Source organism: Mus caroli, unplaced genomic scaffold (assembly GCF_978045245.1).
Source record: "Mus caroli unplaced genomic scaffold, Mus_caroli_1 scaffold_8, whole genome shotgun sequence".
In the NCBI taxonomy this organism is placed as follows: Eukaryota; Metazoa; Chordata; class Mammalia; order Rodentia; family Muridae; genus Mus; species Mus caroli.
In genome coordinates this window covers 35,140,352-35,158,010 of record NW_028227263.1, presented here as the reverse complement: position 1 = coordinate 35,158,010, position 17,659 = coordinate 35,140,352, and the positions used below count along the sequence as shown (strand labels likewise).

Below are 17,659 nucleotides of genomic sequence, written 5' to 3'. Positions count from 1 at the left end.
ATACTGAGGACTCCACAGCACCATTTGCTCAGAGAGAGAGAGACTGCTTCTGCCTATCTTCTAGTATCTCTAGAGCTCTCTTCCTGGACCAGCAACCAGAATGCCGACAATGGTGCTGAAGAACGCTTTCAAGGTCAAGCCTGGGGTGTGTCACTCCTGTTTATAGTTGAGCAATCAGAACTTAGTCACATGTTCCCATCTAACCTGATCAAGGAGTTTTAATCCAGATATGTACTCCGAGAGGAAAAAAGGAAAATGAGTTGATGAACATAGGATGGTCTGTGCTTGGGTGTCCCTACTTAGTCAGCCAATATTCAGCTCACTATTTCTCCCTCTTGCAGAACACAATACATTTCTCAAGGAAGGCCACTCAAGGTCCTAGGCTGCACAGAGTCCATGATCTCTGAGTTATCCTCTATTTGATTTTTCAATTTCTATGATAAGCCACGATCAAGGCAACTTAGAAAAGAAAACATCTAATGGGAGCTTACAGTTTCAGATGGTGAGTCCATGACCATTGTGGCAGGGAGCATGGTACTGGAGTCATAGCTGAGAGTCTGCATCCTGATCCATAGGCATGAGGCAGAGACAGCTAACTGGAATGCCATGGGCCTTTTGAAACCTCAAAGCTTGCCCCTATTGATATACCTTCTTCAATGAGACCATACCTTCTAATCCTTCCCAAACAGTTCCACCCAACTGGTGACCAAGTATTCAAACAGATAAGCCTATGGAGGCCATTTTCATTCAGACCACTAAGTATAGCTGTGGCAATTTGTAGTTTGGTGACCTATGGATTTAAGAGGTTGTATACCACTCCCCATAGGTACTGGTGAGGCAGGATCTGGATGGTCTCAATGAAAGTTCCCACTCATCAAGGGGAAGGATGGAAGTCACAGCAATCTTCAGGCTTAAGTGGTTCAGTAATGACAAAGAAATGGCATAATGAAGATCATTGCTGTGGATGGGATGCAGTTTGCATGTTATTCAAGGGTCCAATATGGTTAAATGCTGGGTCTCTAGGGCGGTATCATGTTAGGAAGAGAGGTCTAAGTGGGGAGTTTTTCTTGTGCAGTTCTTTTGGGAGTTCTTGTGAAAGGGTTGTTATATACGGAGCAAGCCTAACCTGGTCAACCCCTTCCTCTCTGCTTTTAGCAGACACGTGACTGCCAGCTCCAATACCCACTCCTGCCACTACCATTTGCCCTTCACCAGGAATTCCTTGTCAGAACTAAACTGACAAAGGTACCATGACCTTGAATCTTCAGCACTGTGAACCAAATGAATCTCTTCTTAAACTGGATGTGGTCATGCACGCCTGTAATCCCATCACTCACAGAGGAGAGGCAGGAGGAGCATGAGTTCAGGGTCAGTCTGGACTACAAAGTGAGAACAACGTATCTCCAAATAAAACAAATAAACAAATAAACAAGCTCTGGGGGACTGTTGAGGTGATTCAGTAGGTAAAAGTGCCTCTTACTGAGTCTTAAAACTGAGTTCAGTTCCCAGGGCCTAGAGGGCATAAGGAAAGAACTGGCTCTCACAAGAAAAGAACTGGATGCTCTCTTAGGGCTAACAGTCCCATAAAATGTAACACACTAGCAAGAGTTGTATCTCACAGCCAGAAGCTCTAGGAGCTGGAGAATGGCCATTGTCAAATGGATCCAATCTAGCATCACCTAGGCCCTGGACTCTAAGAGATGAGCCTCTGGCATGCCTTCAGTGGATTATCTAGATTAGGTTCATTGAAGTGAGAAGACCTGCCCACTGTGGATTGTGCCATTGTGGGATGGGATTCTGGACTGTAGGAAAAGCAGAAAGTGGGCTAGGACGTTCATCCCTCGGCTTCCTGACTACAGCTGCAGTGTGACCAGCTGCCTCCAGCTCCTGCTGCCAGGATTCCCCACCGCAAGCTAAACCATTGAACCGTGAGTCAAAATAAACGCTCCCCATCAGGTCGGCTTTGCCAGGGTTGTCCTATTTACCAGGTCGGCTGTCCCTATTTTAGCAACAGGAAAAGTAACAGACATCTCTGGAGACACATTTTAGAAATGCTACATATTCTAGATTCGATCCTGATTGTGTTTTCTGGGAGAAATTCAAGTCTATAGTTCTTTGTGGATCTAATTCAGCATTGGAGAAAGGTTAGGGTTCGGCTCCACATAACAAAGAGGCTTTTGACTTCTGCCAATGGTTTGGAAATGTGCATTTATTTTCAAACTCAGCTATGTGACACTCTAAAGTTCAACACTGCCACACCTACCTGTGTGAGGTTTAACAGCGTTAGGGACTGACAGTCGGTGACATGTACGTCCAGTGTCTCCCTTGCCATACCCTCTTCCAGGCTGCACAAAGAAACAGCCCACATAACTTCACGGCTAGAACGTGAAGGTCCTTTTAGGAAGTGACATCACTGGTGATGCAAACACATCCTTGGCAACCAGTCCCTCAGGCTCAAGCAGAAATGCCAGATTTCAGGAGCATCTTGAGTGGAAACTTTTATTCCATTTCACAGTTATGTCTGGAAACGCAAGGCTGGCTTCCATGTCACTGGCCATGTGTGGGAGCAGCTGTGACTGCTCCAAGTTGTCCCTCGCTTTCCTGAATGGGCAGACCAACAGTGTGCTTTCAGCCATGCCATCCCAAATATGGCTATGCTCTCTGGAGAGGTCCTTTTCCTCAACTGTCTTTACAGCTGGAGCAGCGTGGTTGCTGGTCTGTACCTGAGGACGCCTGCAGGCTTTGGAGGCCAGTGGTGATGCTGAAACAGTTCACTCATGTTCTCCTCAACTCTCTCACCCAGAAAAAGGGTGGGAAATTTTCGGCCAAGTGGACAATGGGCTTAACTCAGGCTGGATCTTCTTTTGCTGTGGGGGTGGGCTGAGACTGGACACTTCCCCTGCAAAGTCCTGCCCAACAGCTGCTCTCTCTTCATTCCCTGTAAACCCTGGCTTTGTCTCGGACGTGCTTATGTAGTTAAATCTCCTTGAGCTGTATCTAAGGCCCTGGAAGCCTCCAGGTAAGCCCTACCCCTGCCCCCTGTCTCTGAAATCCCTCTGCCTGACTCTGAACCTCATTACCTCTAATGGCACATCCTTGGGCTTCTCTTTCTCTTTCTAGCCACTGTAAAGACGTTTCTTCAAAAACAGTATTTTAAAGTGAGGCCTAGTTGGGGGGTGGGGGTGGTGCATGTCTCTCTGAAGGGACTGATTGCATGGAGTCAGGTTCTTGGACTTGAAAATGGTGTTGCTGTAGTCTTATTTCATTCTTGCTCTCTTCGAGAAAGATAAAAATAAGATGAGACCATGAATCAGTCAGAAAGTCACAGCTTTCTCATGGGAATAGAAATTGTCATGAAGGTGACAGTACTGGGCCACCTCAAAATGTCACATGTTCTGGGCTGCTCTCCACCTTGAATGTTTACTTGTTCTTCTAACCAACATCAAATGACTCTCTCCCACAGGTTTGCCATGCTAGGTACCTAGACAAGAAATGGTAAGACAGAGTTCTTGAGGGAAAACATCCAGGGAGACAGATATATAAATAAGTTAGACAGTAGATACAGCTCAATGACTAAAATTTAACAAGTGCCAGAAGCACTAAGAGGGGTGCTCCCCACTAGGCTGGGTATGCAAGAGTGTGGAAGGAGGTCACAGAGGCATGTACCAAGGGGAAGTGCTTACGGTTGGTCCTCAAGAGCGGCAAGAAAGAGGACTAAGGCAGCAAAGATGCTTCTGAGTTAAAGGACAGGGAGAGACGCAGTGCCATCTGAGAACCATGAGCAGCTGAAGGGTCAGCTGGGGAGTGGGGTGGAATCAGACGGAAAGGCACCCAGCTGGAGAAGGCACCCACAGGTGACGGGGTAGGAGTGCAGTCCCTGGAGCCAGACCACTATAGTGTGAATGACTTACTAACTATATATGCTTGACAAATTGAATCATTGTATGTGTGTATGTGTGCATATGCACTCTGTGCATTCGTGTGTGTGTGTGTGTGTGTGTGTGTGCACTCTTGTATCATTTATGCTTCTATTTCCTTATTTGAACATGGAGTGAGTGATATCTATTTCAGATTTTTCTTTTCTTGAGGACTAATGAATTACTGCCTATATAGCACATGATTTTTGGCTCACAATACATACTACATAAGTGATAGCAACAAGAACAACGAACCAGAAAAGCAACCACAAGAGAAGCCCCATCTCTGACTGAAGAGAGCTGAATGAAGGAAACTGTCAGCAGCATGGAGAGCCGCCATGCTGGAGGAGAACGCACTGCCTTCAGGTTAATGCTGAACAGGTCTGTGGAAGTTGGAAATATCATGAATGCTGTAGTCCCGAGGTGCATGGCAGAGTGAGAGTCAGAAGTGGAAGGCACACCTTTTCTTACCCAAGAGGTGGGTTAACTGTGTAGGATCACTTTCAAACGGAGCAAGCAACCAGGGAACAGACTGTGCCAAACAGCAGCTCCAACCTGGCATATGAAGTGGAACAAAGACATGATTTCTCAGAGGTTCAAACATCTTCAGAGTGTGTGGAGGGCTCCCTGTGTCGGTACCTGGTGAATACTGCTCCATACCTAGTGAAAACCAACTGGTTGGCATGACATGGGTGCCACTGAGCAGAGCACACTTCCAGAGTGGGTGTCTTTGTGCACAAATGTATGTATAGTCTATATGTATACAGATTCATTATATATTAAATCACATCTTCCTGTTTCCTTTCTAGCATGGGGCTACTTTTAGCCTGTGTATTTTTATGAGAAAGCTTTCCCACTCTCTGAAAAGAAATGGTAATTCTGAAAGGGAGAGGGGAGGCGAAAGAATAGTTGTGATACATGAAGTGGGAAGTGGGACAATATGTTGTGACCATAAGACTGAGCCTTATGGTCAGTGCTGGCCGCCTAAGTATAATTCTTACTGACCATGAAACACAGAGAGGAAAAAGGGAAAGTAGGTTTCTCATTTTCCCCTGAATGAAGGGGTTTCAGTTCTAATCGATCTGAGCCAGGGGCAGGACTCTTCCCTTGTGCTAGAGTCCTTAATGAAGGTTGATTCTTTGTCAACCAGACACTTTCCCAGAGCATGATTGGATCTTTTGTTGATCCCTTCAAAGCATCAGGTTGTCGTGAGTAGTTTCCATGAGTGACAGGAGAAAACCTCCTTGTTCCCCAATGGGATGGGTGGCCACATGTGCCCGGTTTGGGTCTGACACATGTGCTTAGGGGCAGGGTGTTGGGATGAATGCACTAGAGCAGGCATGACTAAGGAGTCCAATGCCCTACTGCTCTGCTGGCAGCTCTTGCTGGAGTCCGGAGCTCCACCAGGAGTCCCGCTGGGCTGCAGAGCAGGTGGATCTCCCAGGGGGCCCATCGGCCTCCTCTGTGCAGGAGTTATAGGAACTGTAGAGCCCGAGAACAACACTCAAGACCAGCATCACTGCGGCCATCATCCAGATCACTTGCCAGTGTTGACACAATTTAGGATACATGACTTGTAGGAAGTGGACCAGTTCTTCAAGTTTGCTGTCAATAAAATATAGATAGAGAGTTTAGTATACTGGGCACAGATCTAATGCCCAGACCCATAGTTCCCTGCCTGGGGATACCTTCTATGCTGTCTAAAGCAATGGTTCTGAAATTCAATGATACAGAGCAACACATGGCAGATATTATTCAAAATACCTTTTAAATGAAAATTCCACAGTTAACATCTAAGGATCCCTGGGTGATTTTGGTGCCACTGGTCCATACTGTGGGAGGCCCGTGCAGATGTTTGTCAATCTCTTTATCTCCATCCTTTTCTTTTCCTACTCTCCAAACCCTGTTCTCTCCATTTGGCTGTCTCTCCCTTGCATCTCTCTCCTCAATTACCACATTCCCCTTGCTTATTTTCCAACTTTCTCCCAGCCCACCCTCTCTCTTTTCAGCTAAGTAAAAAGACATGGATCAGAGTCCCATCCTAGAGCTTTCCAGAGAAAAGCACTTTAAGCAAGCTGTATTTTTCTCCTATGTCTAAGTCCAATCCTATGATTTGCAAAGCAAGATTATTGAGGGTTACCAAACCAAAGAGGTGAGGAGAGTGACTGAGGGCTTCCTGTGGACTCCGAGTCACAACACGGACACTGAAGTGCTCAGGCCAGCTGCCTGGCAAGCTTGCAGCTTGAACTGAGAGCAGGTAGAAAGTAGAAGGCTTGCTATGAGTCAAAATATTCAGCAAATGCTCTCCCAAGAAAGGGGCCAGGTCTTTGGAATGCTTATCTTAGGTGCCAGAGCCACAAAGGACAGCAGTTGGTCCCTTGTCGACGTAGGGACCCCCATCAAGCCATTCTAGCTATAAAAGTCATGACATGAACTGGATGTGGACCAATCTCAGCTGTACAAGCCGTTACATGACAGCTTAGTATAACTGCTTCCGAGAAAAATCATCGGCTACTTATGCAACGATTGGAAAGGGAGAAGCTGGAATTACAAGCTTCCCTCCTTCCAGCCCTATTTATCTTTGGATCCTAGTGGGATACAGCTGGAATCCAAAATGGAGCCATTTTTCAAGCTCTAATTTTGTGGTCCATAACAGGCTGCTGGTGTGGGGAGAAGCCCACTCTAAATCCATGTTTAAAGATTTATTTTTTTAAATTATGTATCGGGAGAGGGAATATGCACACTGGGGTGCAGGTGCCTGTGGCGCCAGAGGCATCAGATCCCCTGGAACTGGCTTTACAGGAGGTTGTAAATTCAGATCCTCTACGAGAGCAGCATGTTCTCTTAACTGTCAAGCCCCTAAGTCTTTCCAGACCCCAAACTCATCCTCAGTCTGCAAAAGAGCAGGTCAAGATCTGGGTGTGTGATCCTTAACTGGTCACCCAGATTTTAGCCCGTAAGAGAAACTGGAAATAAAATTAGGCCAGAAATAGAAATCCTCTGGGTCAGTTTTTGATGTCTAAAGCTTCTGTTTGCTGGGCAGGATTGGAAAAGTAAAGGCACTGGCTTAACATCCATCTCAACTCCATAGAACAAGCCTGAGTCAGTGGCGAGAAACAAACAAACAAACAAACAAACCAGTTTTATGTTACATATTGTGAATCTCATTTGTATTACATAATAATGCCACAAACTGAATTTAGAAGATGTTGGGTAACTTCACCCAAAGTTCCTCCAGTGGTCAACATTTATAACAGATTACTGTGTTACATATAAGGGAGAAGACACTTAAACACAGAGACATATAGGTTAGTGTTGAAGCCTTTAAATAAGGGTCTAGTTGCTAGGCTTACTTAGGTCAGTGGTCTTTATATGTTTCTATATTTTTAAAATTTATTTAATTTGTATGAATTACATACAAATGTGTATATTGGTATGTATGAATGCTTTGCCTGCACATATGTATGTGCACTATATGCATACCTGGTTCCCATGAGAGTCAGAAGAAGGCATCAGATATCTGATGGAGTTAAGACAGTCATGAGCCATGATGTGTATGCTGGGAACTAACTTTGGGTTCTCTGCAAGAGCAACAAGTACTCTAAACCACTAGGCCATCTCTCCAGCCTCGATGTTTCTTAAAATGTATAAAATAGAACATAAAAACCCCTGTGTATGTGTGTGTGTGTGTGTGTGTGTGTGTGTGTGTGTGCAAGAGAGAGAGAGAGAGAGAGAGAGAGAGAGAGAGAGCACATACACCTTTCGATACACATGAAGGTCAGAAGAGGGCATGGGATGTTTCCCTCTATCCTCCCCTATCCCTTTGAGGAAGGGCCTCTGCTTGAACCTGGAGTTCCTGTTTGCTTAGATAGGCTAGAACTCAGCAAGCTGCAGTGATCCTCTTGTCTCTGCCACTGTTGGAGTTGGAGTTACAAGGCGTGCACAGGATGCCTGGCTTGCTATGTGAGTGCTGGGGCCCAGGCTCCAGTCCTCATGATTGTGTAACAAGTGTTCTTAATAACTAAATCATTCTCCCGCCCGCATGGAACTTTCGGTAGCTTCTGTTTGCTAGTGATGGATCAACATCTCACAGAGGTCTCACGCTCAAGTGAAGGCTTCTGCAGGCAACTCTGGTGCAAAGGGGTTCCACAATGGACTGAGCATCGTCTAGCATTAAGCATGGCAGCTCTTGGGACCAGTCTGCTTGGGTTATGGGTGAGAGAGGGGCTTTATGACAGTGGGTGTGCAGTTTATATGATAAACGTGAAGCTGGGCTGAGTCTGAAAAAGTGAAGCTGTTCTTGTGCTGAAGGCTAAGACCTGCTGGGAGGCCTTGCTCTGGCCTTGTATCAGTCGTCTCCTCCAAAGCTAAAAAACTCTAATCAGGCATGAAGGATGGGAGTCTGAATGAGGTCCAGGTGCTACAAATGGCCATTATCCAGTGTTGCTCACAAGCTAGGCAGAAAGGGACCCAGGCAAAGCCTTGCTTCCCTGGGCTTTTTTGAGAGACAGGAGGAGGCTGCTGCTGTATGCCTGCGATTGAGTTAGCTAGATTGGGCCTGTGCTCTGTAAGCCAGACTGTTTATAGTCATGTGCCTGCTCTGCTTAGTTCTCTTTTGTCCTGTGTGTGGACCTGCTGGAAATTCTAGCCTGTCTTAGATGAATTCAAGGTGCCAACAGAAGGGCTGTGTCCAGGCTTGGGCTTGACAAAGGCAGCCTGGTAGTCTGCAAAATAAATGCAGATGACCCCCAAGAGGGAGGAGGAGCCGGAAGCAGTTGTGTGGAGTCAGGGCTGTGCTTCCACAGTGCAACTTGAGGCTCTTCCACCAGAGAAGGTGGTGTAACTGGCACAGGCATGTTCACCATGAAGAAGCATTTTCCCTGGCACTCTGAAAAAGCTCTTTCCTTGGCAATGAGGCTGACCCAGGCAGGCTGAGCCCCCTCCGGCTGGTTGCATCTTCCACCACTGGGCTCCGTTGATGGCATCTACAGGTTTTGAAATACAGTTATGGTCTTTCCAGCCTTTACTTACTACCTTATTCGTTACATGTAAGTAGGTTCTGGGGCTTGCCAGCAGGAGGTTCAGATCACAGACACTGTGTCTGGGGTCAGTGGCAGATGATCATACAGTTAATGGTTTTGTCTGCACAAGTTCTGGACCAAGCCAAGGGCATCTAAAAGAAGATTTCAGTGAAGTGTTCCAAGATTACTACAACTGTATTTGAGAAAAACAAAGCAAAGCAAAACCAAGGTCTTCATGTACTAACAGAGACAGTTGGGCAGAATATATGAAATTAGGGCTTTTCTAGAAATCTAGGGTGTTGATAGTATCCTTAGAGCAGTGTATGCCTCTTCTTGGGGACAGTTTCTTCTGTCCTTAAACACATTCCTGCATGGGATAGTCCTGGTCTGGTAGGGTTATGACTTCATTTCATGGAATGCTCTGCAACTAGACAAGGCTATTTCTATTGTTCTTGGTCTGGGGATGTACCTCAATGGGAGAGCACTTGCCTACTGTGTGTGAGGTCCCGGGTTCAACCACTGATGGCAGTTTTGTCTTGTTTTGTTTTTAATATACTGTTCTGTATGGTACAGTAAGACCTTCACCTAGAGAGGAGCAAGAACACAGACCTTCTCTCTGTATGCTCCATCTCCACTTCCACTGGTTAAAAGGAGATACCTTGAAACAGAAAATATTTCATCCCCAACCTAAATTGAAGACATCATGCAAATGACCGTGTCAACATAGCAGGGTCCTGGTAGAGACTGAACTTTGCCGTTGACCTAAATTTGTTCCCTGCTTTGCTGTTCCCTCTGCTTCCCTCCACTGTTCTTGTTTTTGTCTAAACCCTTCTCTAGGAATTCAGGCCAGCTCCTTTGATCTAGACTCTTACATGGTGCAGGCTGTGGAATGGGCTGACCCAGAGCTTGGCTGGGAGTCCATCAAGAGTCCCTCTCCCTTTCTAAGTTCCTAGAGAATATAGATGGCTCCCTGCCTTGTCCATGACTTCCTCTGACCCCTCAGCTCTGCCACTAGTAACTTGATTTTCCTCTATTTTCTGTAGTTATTGCCTTCTTGAGTTCTGCTAGCCAAGAATTTGAGTTCTGTTGGCCAAGAATTTGGGCCCCAGGCCTACTGCCATTGAGGACTGGAGTTTCCGTCCATTTTGTGCAGTTAAATGACTTGCAACCCATTTGGGATCCAAGCGTAGGTTTCCAACCTGCTTCCCTGGTCCTTCTCATCCTCCTGGGTTTCTTCTACCTCTTCTGGTTCCTCAGGACTCTCTGTCTTCTGTTCTTCTTCCTCTTCCTCCTTCAGGTCTTGAAGTTCTTCAGTCTTCTTTACCCCTTCCTGATATCTAGAGGGCAAAAGAAGAATAATTGAGTCTGGAGGGAAGGGTCAGACACAGGACATTCTTGCCTGAGGCCCTAGGGGAGGGGACTCAAGAACCCCCAGTCACTGCGCACTTCCTGTGGCTCCATACAACAGGAAAAAGCTGGGAAGCACCACTGAACCGCAACACGACTCATGTCAGTGCCATTTCCCCTCACTCCTCAGCCATCCTTCCTGTTTATGTGACAGTGTGACAAACTGACTGGGAAAAATGTAGGACAGGGTCTACTGCTGGTTGTTATCCTATAAAACATTCCCCAGAGATAAGATTTCATTTCCCCTGTGGAACCTAGGAGCTTCAACTTCAGGGGGCCCCTCATCTCAGGATACTGGGTTGGGTATTTCTCAGACATGCCAGGGCTTGACATAGGGAGGTACCCTGAAAATATTGACAGAACCAATGAAGGGATTTTGCTCTCCTGTTTTGGGGGAGAACTTTCCTTAAAAGCTCCTAGTGATCTTGGGATCACATATGTCCATGAATACAATCTGCTTACTTGTCAGGCAGCCAGGTGTTTAACTTCATTGGTTGAATTGCAACAATTCCACCCACAACTGAGTGACTGCGCACAGATACAATGGGGCTCTGTACTAGGCCCATGCTAAGTTAAAAGAGTTTTCTATCTTGAGTCCTGGGCCTTAGACCTGCTCAGTGCTCTCTCCCAGTGTCTGATAGCTGGGCATGCTTGCTAATGCAACTCATTTACAGATAGGCAAGGGTGGAAGTGGTAGGAGAAGAACAGGAAGTGGGACCACCAATTTATACAGAAGACCAGGGCAATTCTAGGAAACACAGTTGAAGGTGCCCCTGGACACTGTTGCCAATAACATGACAGATCTACACATGTGTCAGGAAGCCTCAGGCAGCACCAAGAACCTAGCCCAGGCCCTTGATGTTTAGATATTCCTAGGCAGCAGCATCAGGCCTGAAAGAGAGGAGTCTAGTCAAGTCTAGCCATTGTCTAAGCACATCCTATGTCCTGTCTCCCTGGGTAGGCTCTCTTCACTGAAGGAGAGGCTTTGGGCCCATTGACTGCTTCCCGAAAGCTCCTCAGAAGTAAGCCAGGGTGTGGGAAGCTCTCTGTGCCAGGTGCCCTCAGGTGGCAAGGTCTGACTCACTGACTCACCCTTTGCTGTAGGCTTCTTCCTCTGCCCTGGCCTTGGTCTCCTGGCTCGTCTCCTCCAGACAGCTTGGGAGTGGCACAGGGGCACACACTTCGCAGTTAGCCTCTGCATTTGTCTTTCCACTGTGAGAGGAGGGAAGTGCAGGGCGTCATTGCAGGGAGAGACTGCACATCTGCAGACAGAACCATATCTTTGGTCTGGTTCCTGATTCAAAGAGGAAATTTGGGCTCTTTCACTGGCTTTGGGGTTTTAAAACATCTATCTTGAGATGAGATTCCATAAAGACACCATCCATGAATCTTCTCCAGACCACTGAGGAGACAGACCCTACCTTAGCTTCTTCAACCTGATGTCCCCAAATCCAACTTTCTGCTTATTTGAGGAAGTGCTGTGACAGGCAAGTGTCACAGGCAGCAGAGCACTGCCACAGGATACAGACAGAGACATCACAGGCTGTCCTGTGTCTGGTGACTTTCACTTATTCTATCAACTATGCATTGGGTATGAGAACGTTACAGGTACAAGGTGATATAGATTGTAAGAAGGAAGGGAGAAACCTCCTTTTTTCTAATGTAGAGTTTTGCAAAAGGAAAAGGTAATTATACTAATTATGAATTATATTTATGAAAGAAACTATTCAGTGACAGAAAATGACAAGGAGAGGATGGTCACAAAGAGTGGATGGTCAAAAAAGACCTCTCTGAGGTGCTGAAATTGAAGCCTCAGCCTCAGAGATGAGGTATGTATGCAGAGGTCATCTGAGGCAAGAGATGGAAGATAAATAGACTTTGAGATGCAAGGGATGCTGGGAGACCCGAGTTGCTAAGAACAGTCAATATGGCAGGAGCTAAGTTTGGAGCAGAATAAATGGCCATGCATATGAGATGTCCAAGAACAGATGTTGGGTGGACAGTTGGAGATGCCCAAGTGAGGCAGAGATGAGTTCTTGGCTAGAGAGAGTTGCTTGATGTTGCAGGAACATAAAGAACAGATGATGGGTTAAGAAAAAAGCGTCAGGAGAGAGGAGCAGGCTGAAACAACAGAAGTAGCAGGTAGAGAGGTGGGTGCAGGCCAGAAGAGGTGGGAGGCTTGGGGTCAGGGAAAGAGGGCTCAGTGTGTTTCACTGTGTCTTCTGAAACTCTGTGTCCCTGGTGGGTATGATATGCAGGGCTCACAAGGAGTCTTGAGGCAATGGATGGATGGGCTTAATGAAGAAAGGGAAGTAAGAAAGACACAGCCACAGTTGGAGTAGGTAGGAGAGCAGGGAGTGACTGGCTGGGCTGATGGGCTAAATAAGTGGTTCTAGGGTGCAAGCAAATTCAAGCACAGGGAGAAAGGGCCCACTGCCTTTGACTAAAGCAATTGAGACCTTAGAAAAGTAAGAGAAACCTCTCCTTAATTGGAACAAAGAGTAGAAGTGAAGGACAGAGGGGTGGAGACCTGACAAAATATGATCTGCCCCCAACCTGGTGACAAAGCTGAAATGTTGTTTGTAAGAGCAATGCCAGGTCTTCTCCTGAGCAGGAGAGGGCAGGGATCTGAGAGGGCTGAGAAACAGCAGGAAGCACAAGCATCGTATAGAGTAGTAGGAAAACAGGCACACTAGCCAATCCCTTCAGGGTGGTTGGGCATGCTTGGAACTTGTCTAATAAATGAATGGGACGGAAAGTTCAAAGGAAGCAGCCTAAGAGGCACAGCTTCCCTATAGATGCTCTCTGCAGCCATCTTGGTGGCCCGAGTCCCACTAGGAGTGACTAGAAACTGGAGGAGCCTAGAAACTAGGCAAAGTCTGTGAGCTGAGCCTTCCAGCAGGGAGCTATAGGGTTACCACTGCCTTTCCTTAAGCAGGGTACAAGCTTCCAGCGTACCTCCTACTCTTGGCCTCAGCTTCCTATCTCTTAGCTTTCCTTCAGATCTTGAAAATATTTGTTTCATTAGGCTAGAAACCAAAACCCATCATGAACAAGGAAGATAATGCTCTAAAAATACAAGCTATGCATAACATTTCTCCTCCTGCAAATTGTACTCTCCGCTCCCTTTCCAGAGACCTTTGTCTGATGTGCAGCTTCCTATCCGTCCCCTGACTGGAACAAGTAAAGAAAAACACAGAGTCAAGGGCAGGGGTGGTAGCTATCTCTGAAGTGTATTTATATGGTAGAAGTGAAATGTGGCCTTCACACTTTTGGCTTCTTTTCTCTATAGCTGCCCACGTTCCAGTCCTTAAAGCTAGACCGATATGAAGAGAACTTGCCAGAGACAGACCTAGATTAAACCCCAGGCTCAGAGACTCTAACTAACCAGCCTCAGGGTGTGCAAGATTGTAAACCACCCCCAGGTCCCACCCCTGCCCGGCAGGAATGAGGATACTCTAATAGAAGAGATACCTGTAGCTTCCCCTTGGCCATAAGACTGTTGAAACAATATTCCCCAAGAAAGTGAGATCTCCTCAGGAATCTCATGCCAGCAGGAGAAAAGGTTAGAAGCCTAGGCCATCCAGAGATGAAATTGGTCTCCCGGAAAAAGACATGCAACTTGCCAGGTCACCCAGTGGAGCTGAGATAGTGGGTCAATGACAGGAGGAAGGACACCTTGACCGCAACTGCTGAGCTGTGCAGACCTCTGGCCCTCAACTTTAAACCCAAGCCCTCTGTCAGGACGCTGAACATATATTGGATGGAGGGCCACTGGATCTCTTTGTTTTCATTCCCAACATAACCATATTAAATAAGTCCTTTTTTCTGCTTTCTACTATTAATTCGGCCCTTTTAATTGGCTGATTGAAGGTAGGTGGTTAAGCCTGACTTGTTAGAGCTTCCAGGGCACGGACTATGTATGACCTTAACTCCAGTAACAATTAGTGTGTGAGAAGACTCAAATTTAGCCCTGCTTCAGGTTGACGATAACCCATGCTTCAACTGTTCTAGTCACTGTCCTTGAGAGGAGTTCCTTCCTGGCAGATAAGAAACAATTCCATACTTGCCTACACTCACATTACTGATGACGGTTGGGGTTGTTCACTTTGGCCCACTAACTTCCTGTCAAGGTAAGCTTTCTTCCTTGGGCCTTTGTCTCCTCTGGGGCTCTGCCTGCTGTGTAAGGCCCCAGGTATCTGCTGAATGAAGCTATTCCCACCACATTCCCACAGTCAGCAAAGCTCCTTTCTCCACAGATTGCTTCAAGTATGAGAGGCTGGGAGAGCCGTGGTTTCACAGGAAGCAGGAAGCTGGGATTGGAGGCGGGACAAATACAGTGATATGCAAACGTTGTCGTTATTTTCTGATTTTCAGACCAAGCTTGGAGTCCCCTAAGTATCTCTGCTGACTGCCTGGAAGTTTCTCCTTGTGCATCTTTAAGACTCCGGTCAAATCCTCCTTCACTGTGGGACCTTTGTTGATGTTCTACTGCCTCCCAGGCCAACTGGCTAAAGTTGATCTGTCACCATACTTCCAGAACAAAGGGAAAATGTTTTCACACCTGCCTGTCCCCTCCTTGGGGCTTTGATCAATGGAGTGGCCTATGTTTGAAAGGTGCCTGGTGCGGACTACAGTTCTTTTGTTCCTCCAACCCCTCAATGATGTGCCTGGTCCTTGCATATGAAGTTAGTAAGAAGAGAGATCCTATCTGTAAGTGAGGACTTCCATAGGACCTAGAACTTAGCTTGGGCTAAGACAATCCATACTGAGCTCTGTAAATGAGAGCCGAGCACAGTCTGTGCCCTCCCCAGAGATCACTGGGTGGACTTCAGTGTTCATCCTCACCCTGGGATCCTGTGCCTTCTTTCTGGGGTGTTCATTAAACTGTGGCTGTTTTTGCCACTGTGCTCAGCTCTCAGTAACCTTTGGGTCTGTTTGTTCAGAGTAAATCATGAGTCAAGCCAGTTGCCAGTGTATTGGTGAGCAGTATTCAAGCCTTTCCAAAAGGTAGGTCTTGCCTCTTGGGCTCAGAAGTGCTGCTAAATCATCTCAGCTCAGTGGCTTCCTTTGATAAACACAAGCCAGAGGACCTGAGTCATGGGACTGTTCTTACTCCCTCACACCCACTCTCAGATTCTTGAGTAATAATCACCCTGGGGTATAATCTTCTCCAGAATATAAACAATAAGGGGTTAGATTGTTTGCTGTGCAGATCTATTGACCTTGTTGCTTCAAAAGCACAGAAGACAACAATTTTAAAGACCATAGCTAACACGGCACTGTGAGATGCTAGCATCATGGCCCGTTCATGAAACTAATCTGCTAACACTCCCACATCCTAGTTTTGCTGTCCCTTGGTGAGTGGTTCTGTATACACCCTCTCGTCCCCAGTTCTGTCCTACGCTCCATGTCCACCTACTCACTGGTTCTCCCCAAAGACTTCTCTTTTCCACCCTTGCCTCTGTAGTCACAATGAATGTCCTCTGGTGTTCTATTAGGAGGTTAAGAGCATGAACATGGCATCTTTTAGGTGTATAAGGTTAGGGCGTGTATCCCTGGGCATCATCTTCCTCATCGATAAGACAGAGATGTTAATAATGTATCCACCTCATGAGGTCTGTGATGGTTTGTATATGCTCAGCCCAGGAAGTGGCACTGTTAGAGGGTGTGGCCTTGTTGGAGTAGGTGTGTCACTGTGGGTGTGGGCTTTGTCCTAGCTTCCTAGAAGCCAGTATTCTACTAGGAGCCTTCAGATGAAGATGTAGAACTCTCAGCCCTACCTGCACTGTGCCTGCCTAGATGCGGCCATGCTCCCTCCCACCTTGATGATAATGGATTGAACCTCTGAACCTGTAAGCTAGCCCCAATTCAATGTTGTCCTTTATAAGACTTGCCTTGGTCATGGTGTCTGTTCACAACAGTAAAACCCTAACTAAGACAAGATCCTTAGCAGGGTTAACAAGAAATGGACAGAAATTAGGATAAAAGGTGCCTGGCATACACAGAATGAGTTAAAGCTAATAGTGTGACTTGTCATCACCATTACCATCGCCATAATCTTTTTTTGAATTCACTGCTACCTCGAAATGCTGCGCATCTCCTATTTACCTAGTTGATGATATATCCTTCAGGCTTAACTTTAAAAGCAGATTCCGATGGAGAAATATTTCCTGAGTCATGGCCCTTCTTACACTCACACAGGGTTAGGGGCACATTTTCTCATGTGTTGGTCCCTTAGCAACCACACTTCCTTATGACAACATTCATCACAACGTGGAATAATAAGCTGCTTCCCGTCCGACTTTCCCACTAGACTGGTACTCCTTGAGAACATTCCATGAGGCTGACCCGAGAGCACTTGTCAAAAGAATGAAAGACTAAAAGACCACAGACAGTTCCTCCTATGTGCATCTTTAAGGGTAACTAAAAACCTCTCTCTAGCCATGTGTTTAAATGTATACACCTCTAGACATTTGATGAGTTGAAGAATGGTTTGTTATGAGATGGCCTATAAGAGCAAGACTCAATGCTCTAAGCTCACATGAAATAGTATTGCCAGCTGCTCTGTACTGTGGACTGGCCACAGGCTACTCGATCGTCCTATCATGCCTAGCCAATTTTCTCCCTTATATGCAATACTTAGGAAATGGGGACTCATTTAACATGAAGCTCAATGAAACTATGACTATCTGATTAAATTATAACACATTATTTCCCTTCAACATGACTAGGCAAACTGGAATAGGCGGCATCTGCATATAAGAAAAGATGAATTTATATCCACTTGCAAATTGTTTCATAATTGGCCGCTTGGGTATCTATGATGCTTCCAGTTCTATGCATTTGGAGAAAAAAGCAAGGTAGTACCTCTTATAAGTTCATAGGGAGGAGCTGCTATTATTTGGAGTCTCTGGAATCTCTCTTCAATTAGACCTCCCTGCACTCTTTGCAGCTACCATTATTTCTATATATTTCCAGTAGTGGAGTGCAGTGTATACAAAGGCGATTTTGAGTTAGCCTAAGAGGGAGCTACAAACTCCCTCCCGGGAACTTCCGGTTTGTCTCTGAGTTTCACTTGGGCCTTTTAGCTTCTGATTCCAAACCTGTGAATGGCAGCACCATCCCTCATCCTCACTCAGTTACTCTGCAGGTTTGGAGCTGTTCTGCAGATTCTCCTGCCAAGGACATCTCAAGTGCTTAATAATCCCCAGTGCCTTGGACATCAGCACTCAGCTCGCCTGAACAGTAGTTCTGATTGAGAGTCTATCAAGGAAAGCGGGGACCTAGATCTTCTGCTTTAGCAGGGTCTGT

At 46.3% G+C, this 17,659-nt stretch overlaps 1 protein-coding gene across 4 annotated transcripts in view; it reads right to left on the bottom strand.

Moving 5' to 3' along the window:
- Window positions 1-1,949: 1,949 nt before the first annotated feature.
- The window catches only part of Irag1 (inositol 1,4,5-triphosphate receptor associated 1), a 115,798-nt gene continuing 100,088 nt past the window's right edge, over window positions 1,950-17,659 (bottom strand). For 2 of the 4 annotated variants that reach the window (XM_021167036.3, XM_029479806.2), the window contains 3 exons: window positions 11,438-11,557; window positions 10,138-10,275; window positions 1,950-5,522 (listed from right to left, as the gene is read on the bottom strand). In XM_021167036.3, the coding sequence (XP_021022695.1) occupies window positions 5,279-5,522; window positions 10,138-10,275; window positions 11,438-11,557 (502 nt within the window). In that variant the 3' untranslated portion in view covers window positions 1,950-5,278. The remainder of the gene's footprint in view (window positions 5,523-10,137; window positions 10,276-11,437; window positions 11,558-17,659) is intronic. The other 2 variants (XM_021167038.3, XM_029479807.2) reach the window with 1 other exon arrangement.